We start from the raw sequence: 9376 nt of genomic DNA on the forward strand, positions 1-9376 counted from the left end.
CTATATCCATCTCTACAGTCGTTGTGTTTAAAAAAATTTTTTTTAATTATTTATTTAAACTATAAGTAGTAACCTGAAAAACATATTTCAATTTCTAAATCTGACTTATTTCTCAGAAAACTTTATGAGAAAGATGTTTATCCTTGGACATTTCTTACCATGGTTCCTTCAAAACAAAAAACAAAATCAAAACAAAAAACATTTACATACCTATACTATACTATAAAAAAGAAAAACATTTTTATAAAAGCATGATACACTGCAAGCAATGCATTGCATCTTTTTGCATCTTTAAGGCAGCATTTTGCTTTTTTCTGGACTCTATACCATGTTATTTTCTTTCTTAAATCCAACCACCACTGTACATCACAGAATATACTTTGTCTCTGTCTCTACAGTTTTGTCATGTTGACATTGTTGTTCCCCTGTTTTATTTATCAGTAACATTTGTACTTACAAAATTACATTATGCAAAACATTTAAGCCCTTACTGCATGTATATTCAAATGTCTGGACCACTTCCAATACCTTGAAATGTATCAAACTTAACAATGCTTGTTACAGCTCATTAGATCTGTCTTCTTTATCTATGTGGTTATTAACAAACTTTACTCAATGCTTTACTTTTTTTTTTTGTCTAACTTAGAATCTCACTTGGAATGCTCCTTGATACTAAATGTTACACCACAATTTCTAATATTATCGTTGGTTTATTGTTTTCATGCAAGACCCACCCAAGTGTTTTAGTCACACTGCCATGCCTTATATGTAAATATGTCCCATCTCTGGATTCTCTTAAGATTTTGTGTTTTAAATGTATATATATATTTTAAATCAAATAAGTTTTATTTCATTTAGTACCTAAATCTGTTCCAAATTTTTTAGATAAAAAAATAATAATAGCGGTAAAATGTGACATGTGCAAAATGACATAGTTACAACATGTTGACATATGGAGAACCCTTTCAGAAATACTCCTACATGTCCTCTTTCAGCCAGTGGACAAACAGAATGGGACTTGAAGTTGGAGGTCTTCTGCTGCCATCACATATGTTCATGGCCATTATTTATCATATTTATTTGTAACATTAGGTTCAAAAGGATCCATCCAACAGAAGTTATTTCATTTAAAGTTAGCCGGACGAACCATCATGGTTGTCATGGTTGCCATCAAATTTGGACCCTTCCAGTAGTACCACTTAATGCCGTTGAAGCGGACTACATTGGAGGAAACGGGGTAATATATACCATTCAGGTTGGAAGGGCCACAAGCGTCAAACCACCATCCTGCAGAGGGAGAATTGCAGTCAGTTCAAGGAGAAAGTCACAATCAGTCAAATTCAAGCTCATAAAATCTAATACCTAAAGGTACAGCTTTAAGGTAGCAGTAACTTTATACTGGAGCAGAGGGAAAATAAAAAGCTCCACAGGACATTTACAAGAGAAGGAATAAAAATGTCCCACAAGATGGGTTGTAAAGAGAGACAGATTGAGTCAGGGCAGATGAGTGGCAGCATTTGATCGACAGTTCGTACCTCCTGAGGCGAGCTGTGCGCACTTGCAAGTGCAGCGGTCATTGTCTCTGTCCTTGGTGCTGAACTGACTCCCGTTATGGGTGAAGCTACTGGTTTTGCCAGCAGTGCCACTGAATCCTGCGACGTGAAGGCTAGATTGTTTTTTTTTTGGCAGAAGAGAATAATAAATAGACTTTTGTCAAATGAGATAACAAAATCCATGACAGAAGCTAATGTCTGGAAAATGTTATAAACTGAATATTCATGGAATACACTGAATCTCAGGTATCAAGGTTGAAATCTAAACACACTTAAATCATTGCTAATTTTAGAAAAAAAAAAGATGATTACACACCAAGTACAATTCAACTAAAAAAAAAAAAAAAATTACAAAAAAAGGTACAACAATCTGTCTGCATAAGTATACAGACAATTTAACTTAGAGTAAGAAAGTGATTTGATCTGAATGCTCATATTTTCTAGGTGAAAGTAAGTTAGCTTCTCAATCTGGCAACATCACCAACCCTGCCTTTCAAATGTAAACAGATCTTTACCAGTTCTCTTCAAATGAACCTAGTTTTGGCCTTTTGTCTTAGTTCAGCTCATTCTTGTAATTAAGTTATTTACATGTTAACAATTTGAAAACCAAACCTGAAATTTGAAAACTCCACAAAACATCTAAAAGGCTAAATCTAACATGGATTTTCAATTCTTACATTCAACTCAAAAAAAGTTTAAGAAAAAAAAGTGATCCTGATCAGGACGTGGTTCAGCAGCCTTTTTCCGCCTGGTTATTAGCTTTGTTTTTTGTTTTTTTTGTTTTTTGATAATGGTTACTATCATTGTAAAGTTAAACTTACCCTTTGAAATTAGTACCAGAATAATTTAACTTGGTTTTATAAAATCATAATATGCCCTTGCATAGGATATTAGAAGATTTTAGAAAGACAATTTGTTTAAAACAAAGGGGTTCAATTTTCTTCCTAGGTTCAATCATAGGTGCAGTCACATCTACTGTTTATCTTAAAGAAAAAAGGAAATGTAATGTTATGTAGAACAAGAGAAGTCCATACATTCCTACAGATCTTAAAGTGCTGGTTTAGGCAATCACAGTTGTGTATTGTCTGAGTTATATGAATATGTCAATGCATAAATAAATTCTCTGAAAACTGTATTTCTCTTAATGCTTTTTTAAAGTTCACACTGTGAAGTGGTTAAAATTAGAAAAAGTTTTACTGATAAGTTGTGTTTTACACACAAGAAATTTGTTTTGGTGATATGGTGATTTACATAGCTATCAAACATACAGCTGTTATACATAAATTCAGGAATATATAACTTAAACAATGCCAGCTGAATTGGAAGGGCACCACTACATACATCACAAAGTATGTATATATACAGATGCTGACATTTTCATTTCATATTTTTGTTTTTGATTTTCTTCTTTAGCAGAAACGTTTCAGTGAAGAACCCAGGGCTTTTAATGAGGCAACTAGCAGATAGTACCAGTAAAAAAACTGTTTTTGTTATAGGATGTTTTGTTGCTAAGAAACAGCAGTGTCCTGCCACTAGGGAGAGTCAGCAACATTTTGGGTCCATTTTAGGAGTGATCAGCTGCAATCTTAACTGCTCGTCTTTGGGTCCGGAAGGTGTACATTTGCTGAAAAATAGGAAGGTTTTAGCCACTGACACTTCCTATTGAGCAATGATGTGCTGCAAATTGTCCCTGGTGGTAGCAGCAGTGCACCACGTCATGATGGAGGAGGAAAGAATTAATTATGGCAAAGTAGGAGTGCCATATCGTTTGATGAGTTCCAATTCAGTGGCTTCATCCTGCGAAGGCCAGATTTGTTGGCCAATTATGTGATAGCGCGTAACTCATTATTATGCAGCTTACAAATGAATCATTCTTTTTGCCTATCATGAAGGATGGGTCCAGTGTATCGTACATAGCATTGGGTGTCCTGTGATTCATGGCGAGTCCAAGCAAGCTGGCTGCTCCATGCTCATAGGAAAATGATAAATACCACCAAACAGTGATGAAAATTGTAAGTGCAGTTTCTTCTAATACAAGTATGTCAATAGTTCCATCTAAAATTTATGAAAATAGCTGTTATAAATGGTTATTGAGTGAGATAAGTGGTGGGTAATGTTTGGTTTAATAAAAGGTTTTATCTGTCAATGTGCGAATGGGTCTGGCTGACATTTAAGCTCAGATTCTAATATCTGTGCAGAGTGGGGGCTATACATTTGATATTCTCAATGATGGTATTGCTGCTGAAGCTCTCAAAAATGTTATTAGCACCTAAAAGAGTAGTAAAAAGTTTGGAATCCATCCCTGCTGTGTTTGTCAACTCTCACAGTTGCTAGGCAACAGAGCATACAGACAGTGAAAGACAGAGAAGGCTGGACCTGTTTGAATCCAAAGCCAGAACTCTTCCGGCATCTTTATTTTCACAGACCTCCAAGGACCCAGGAAGGTGGACCACATCCTTGGAGGATGTAGCCTCTAAAATTAAATGTCTTTGGTGGGCTAAACGTCTTTAGTTGCTGCATCGAGTACATTCTATGCTGTACCTTCTGGTTAAGTGAGGTGATGCTAGCTCTAACTTGAGGTCCTGACTGATAATGGTGCTGAGGAAGTGGAAGGAGTCTATATTGGGTACTTGAGAGTTGCAAAGGATGATGGGGTTGGGTAAGGCTGTGCTCTTTTTAAAGTCTGGTATATGAGTCTTCTTTCCACTGTTTTGGCATCTGTTCTGGCATGATGGTCAGATTCTCCTGCTCCCTGCCCAATGAGCGAGATGTAATCCGCTGACCTCTGGATCTTAACAGACTGGTGGCTGGATATGTAACTGTTTGTGTCGAGGGAAGGGAGCAGGTGGGGAAAGAACACAATCTGGAGGGCAATTACTGATGGTCCTGTTTTTTTTTTTTTTTTTATAAAAACTGTTCCCCTGCTTCACATGATGTTTCCAAACTGCCACAAAGTGTCTGATTCACCTGAAGGTAGAGTCAGGCATATTTATCTGGGAGTGTTGTCCAGCAACAGAACTAGGATGACGATATTGAGTCCATCACCAGGCCCCTGGCATAGATTCCTGGGGGTAAAGTTGCTACAGAGTGCTCATGACTTTGTAGCCAAACTGCAGCAGATCAATAAGTGAGTCTAAAATATATTTGTAGAGCAGGTTTTAGAGCAGGATGGCACATGACATGTGTCTAGAAGGTGTGAAACATCTCCTTCAACACCGGACCACAGAGAGCTGATCTGCTCTCTGTGGTCTAAGTAGATGTCAAAGTCAAAGCATCAGAATATGTGGGTAGACATCTCCATTCCAGCAGCTATGCATGGTTTTTGCCTCAAAATACTTTACTGCCCTGCATTTTGGAAAAGGAAAAAGGAGGTTGTGATGGAGTGGGTGGAGGTCGCCAATTCTGATGGTACAATCACACCAAAGGTAATAATATGACGGAACAAGTGATTTATATGTTATCACTATATAGTAGTGAAGAACACATTGATAATGTGGCGTAGGGTTAAGAGTGCAACAGAGAAAATGTCAACATAAGGTGAAGTAAGGAATGCTTTTAGAGTTTTTTAGGTGGATTTAAAAAGCCATTTTAATTTAACCCTTAGATGATCAGGCAGCAACAAATTAATTGTGCAGAAAATTTGCTAGAATCAAGTTTGGTGTGGACGCACCGTGATATGAGGGAAAAGAAAATATATAGTTTATGTTCCCTGTTCTAAAATTTTAATAGTAATGCCAAGCTTCATCTCTGGCAGACCAGATTCTCTATAATAGATGTTAGGTGTTTCCTCAGTCAGAATAAATCCTGAAATTATTAAAAATTCCTCCAACAAAGCTTAATCTTAAAGATGAGTGACAGTGTTTTTGCAGTTGTTTATCTAGTTATTTATTTTTTTATGTCTTCTAAAATTTTGGCTAAATTGAGCATGATAATAAGTCTCACAGTAAAGGTGGAAACAGTTTTACTATGTCTATGCTCATAATATTTTTCTTCATTACCAAAACAGGTGTTTATGTAGAGAGAAAACAGAAGATTAAACAGGGTGTTATCCATTGCTTAAGCTTTTTTTCATTCTAACATTTAGAATCAAATTAAAGAGGTGCAGTTTTAGATAAAGCTCTTCTTTGCTTTGCAGCATGAAATATTCAAATTAAACACACTTCTACAAACACAAGAGTATTAAAAAAATACAATTACAAAAACACTTGGTTATATATTCATGAAAGCAACTGCGGGATTTAAAAGCTTTTTTTGCAAAAAAGTTGGAAGCCCCTCTGAATGTTCATATTGTTGCTGAACATCAGTGTGGAAACTATCCAAAAGGAATCTCATTATTGCCTTACATGCTGTGCTTTGTGAAGCAACCCAGTTTTTAAAAAAAAGTGTTACTGTCCATGTTAAAGCCATCTTTAAAAGGTAGTCTGAATGAGTGTACATGTGCGCTTCTCCGAGTCTATTTTTCCAACCAAATGCGAGTCGGAGCTGCTTTGAAGAGAGTGGGTGAGGAGGTCGGTCCAGCTACACAGCCTCTTCTCTTCCCCTGTAATTCTGTTCCAGTTAGAGCCAAGGTCTCCTTCTGAGTTTTCCGACACTTCTGTGTCCCCCCTTTGTTGCCCAGAGGCACTCTCTCTGTGATTACTAAATGAAGAACCTCCCTCTTGAATTTGTAGGTTCAAAGGGCAGGACAACATGTTTTGAAGGGATGCAAGGTAAAGCCTGGACTTGACAGCAATGGGAATTGACAGCAGTGGGGAGCGGAAAAATTATGCAATAGTAAGAGATGTTAGAGTTTCATTAGAGGCCCCAAAAGAAAGCCTTTTTTTGTTGTAATGAGTCAGTGATTTTGGGCACTTTAGTGAGAAGCTACAGGACATCCAATCTGAAAATAATCTTGTGGAAAACTATTTGCCCCTTTAGAAATGTCCTGCTTTCCAGATTAAACTAATTATGACATGACATGAAGATAATCTGCCACAATATAAAAATACAAAGAATGATTTTATTTAAGAGAGAAATGCTATTCAAATAATAAGTTATTGGTTTAAGTACTGTCTCTAAGACCTATTAACCTTTTGTTTCAACTTTAATGACAAAAGAAGCCATTAAAGTTGGTGATATGTGGCAATGAGACTTTTACATCTCGGTAGATGTATTTTGGCCTCCTCTCTCCCCATTTGACTCCTTACCATCTCAGTTAGATTTAAGCCTAGTCAGAGGCTATTTTTGCCAGTAGTCAGGTTGTTGTTGAATCATGAACACTGAGTATAACTGATGCAATCGAGACGAGTAGTTGTGGATTATTTTGTGACCTCCTGGATTATTTATGTTTATGCCCTTCGAGTAATTTTGGTAGGCAGGCTAGTTCTGGGAAGCCTCACCACAGTAGGGATGGCTCTTGGGGATAACATGTTGCCGAAAACAAATCTTTTAGCATAGCCTTTGTTTTCAAATGCTCATATTTTAGTAATTTGTTACTACTACACATTTGTAAGTAATCATTATCTGGCCAGAGAAATTCAACTCGGCCTTTTAAAGATTAGTTATTTTAAAGGCAATTAATGAATAACCAATAAGTGGTTGGTAGCTTTTCTTCCTTGATAAATATAACCATAATTTTAAAACAGCTTATGTATCAGTTTGAATAGCTTAAAAATGAAAGTGAGAAACATATACAGAATACATCTCCAAATCCTCTTTCCCACTAAAAATAGTGGGTCAACCATTTTTTTAACCATTTTTTTTTTCTCAGAAAGACTGAGTATCAACTCAGTCTTTCTTTCTGCTGTTTAGGGTACTTTTCTACTCAAGTAAAAGGGTAAAAGTACAATTTTTAAAACTAATTAAAGTTTAGAAGTAATCCTTCTCACCAGTGGTGTGCCATGTTTATCGAATGCAAACAGAGTTGTTTCGGCTTGTTAGATCAGACATGATTGGCTCGGTGTGTTGACATCCATACGTTGCGCTCAAAGGTATCACATAAATTAAAGGGTCAACCTGGATTTGGTGTGCCCACAGCATGTCAATCAGAGCTGAGGTGATTTTAACACATGTCGCTTGCCGAGTCGTTTAAGTTTCAGTAGACACAAGTCAGTGAGCTGTTCCCACTGCTACTAAAAGCTGTTTGTTCCCGGGCTTAAATGGGTTTTGGGGTTGATGGAGTTCTGGCCTCGTGGGTAGAGCAGTGCGCTTGTGCTCTGAAAAGGTTGCAAGTATCTGGTTCGATCCCCACAGCCTGCACGTTGGGTCCCTGAGCAAGACCCTTAACCCCACGCTGCTTTAAAATAATGTTAATCACATACTTCACTAAAAGGATAATTTATTTGGAACCTCAAAGGAAGAGGTTTTCTGCTAAACCAATAATTTATGTATGAATCTTGTTAACTTAATTTTAGCTGTAAAGCTCCATTCTGCTCCAGGGAGTGCATTGAATCCAGCTGAGATTGGGGATTTGTCCAGACGACTTCCTGTTGAGCACCGGGAAATATGGCTTGGGAGTAATTTTATAAACCCACTGGGTCAATCCAGAAGTTTCAGCATGCATATAAAACTGGTACAGGTTAAACAAAATGTGATCTCAGATGTAGTGAGCGAAGAGGGGTGATTGGAAAGATTTAGGAGCTTTGTCCCACACAGAGTAGCTTGAAGCAAACTGGTAAAACACAATTTTATTGCATTAATTACATGGAAAAAACTCAGGGCAAAGGAATTTGATCCACTTTTGATGTCTTTGAAGGCCTTGACCTACATATGAGTTTGATTTATCATCACTCAGATCCTCAGCCTTTATAAGCACTTACTAAACCAGAGCAAGCCCCAGACTTTATATTAAATTTACCGTAAAATTCCCTTTCTTCAAAAGAATAGCACATCCAAACAAAATCCTGTTAGCAATTGTCTGGTTACTGAGAGGGGGCTTTGTTTAACTTGTCACTTCCTGGCAGTGGCAGCTATAGCTGAGTTTCAGCTAAACCAATGGGAAACATGGCTCCCTGTGGGGATTTACAGCAGCAGCTGGAGCTGCTGGGACATGGGAAGGAAGATGAAGGCCAAGAAGTCATGACATAACCTTGACTTATCTGTTCATTTTAAGTATTTTTGTTAAACTTGTGGGTGTGAAGAAAGATTTTTGCAATTTTTCGATGCAAGTTATCAGCGTATTGTCTTTTCTGTAACTGTAGTCCTGGATATCTGCTGTCCTGCAATGTTTATATGTATCTCTGCTTTCACACACCTGAGTGAAAATAATTACATCACTGACATAACTTGACTGCAAACTGATGATTATGTGTGTTTCCTTTGCAAAACGTCTGACAGAAAAAAATCTAGAAATTATAGTTTTCATTGTATTAAGTCCTATTTACTCTGGTATACCTATATGTTACCTACAGTAGTCAAGTACCTTAAACCTGATTGGTTAATCAGCATTACTCTATCACTGGAAAATAAGAAATGCTAAAAGCCGAAAAGCTACTGTGCAATTCTTAGTCTTAGATTGGATAAATATTAAGAGGAATACTTGGTGTGCAATCTTTAAGGCGTCCTTTATAAAGTACAATGGCAAGGAGAAAGCCTTAACTGAAAGTGTGCATGTTGCCAGACACAAAAAAACACAAAATATCTCAAAGAAAACCTCCTAATAAGGTGAAAGAACAATATTACTTATTGTCACACTTGTAAAATGCAGAGTTACAGGCAACTAGCATCTAGCATTGACACAATGAGCATATGACCCATGCAGTTTATATATATATAGATATCTATATATATATATATATATATATATATATTCATTCTATAAAGGGTAAATACATAGAAAATATAAA

The 9376-nt window shown here is 36.8% G+C and overlaps 1 protein-coding gene across 2 annotated transcripts in view; it reads right to left on the reverse strand.

Annotated features, from left to right (window-relative positions):
- Positions 1 to 226: 226 nt before the first annotated feature.
- LOC107082728 (angiopoietin-2-like) overlaps positions 227 to 9376 on the reverse strand; it is a 37860-nt gene continuing 28710 nt past the window's right edge. For both annotated transcript variants that reach the window (XM_015371539.1, XM_015371538.1), the window contains exons 8-9: positions 1536 to 1666; positions 227 to 1287 (exon numbers count right to left, since the gene is read on the reverse strand). In XM_015371539.1, coding sequence (XP_015227025.1) covers positions 1124 to 1287; positions 1536 to 1666 — 295 coding nt within the window. In that variant the 3' untranslated portion in view covers positions 227 to 1123. The remainder of the gene's footprint in view (positions 1288 to 1535; positions 1667 to 9376) is intronic.

This window comes from Cyprinodon variegatus, unplaced genomic scaffold (genome assembly GCF_000732505.1).
Source record: "Cyprinodon variegatus isolate N-32 unplaced genomic scaffold, C_variegatus-1.0 Scaffold60, whole genome shotgun sequence".
NCBI classification, from domain to species: Eukaryota; Metazoa; Chordata; class Actinopteri; order Cyprinodontiformes; family Cyprinodontidae; genus Cyprinodon; species Cyprinodon variegatus.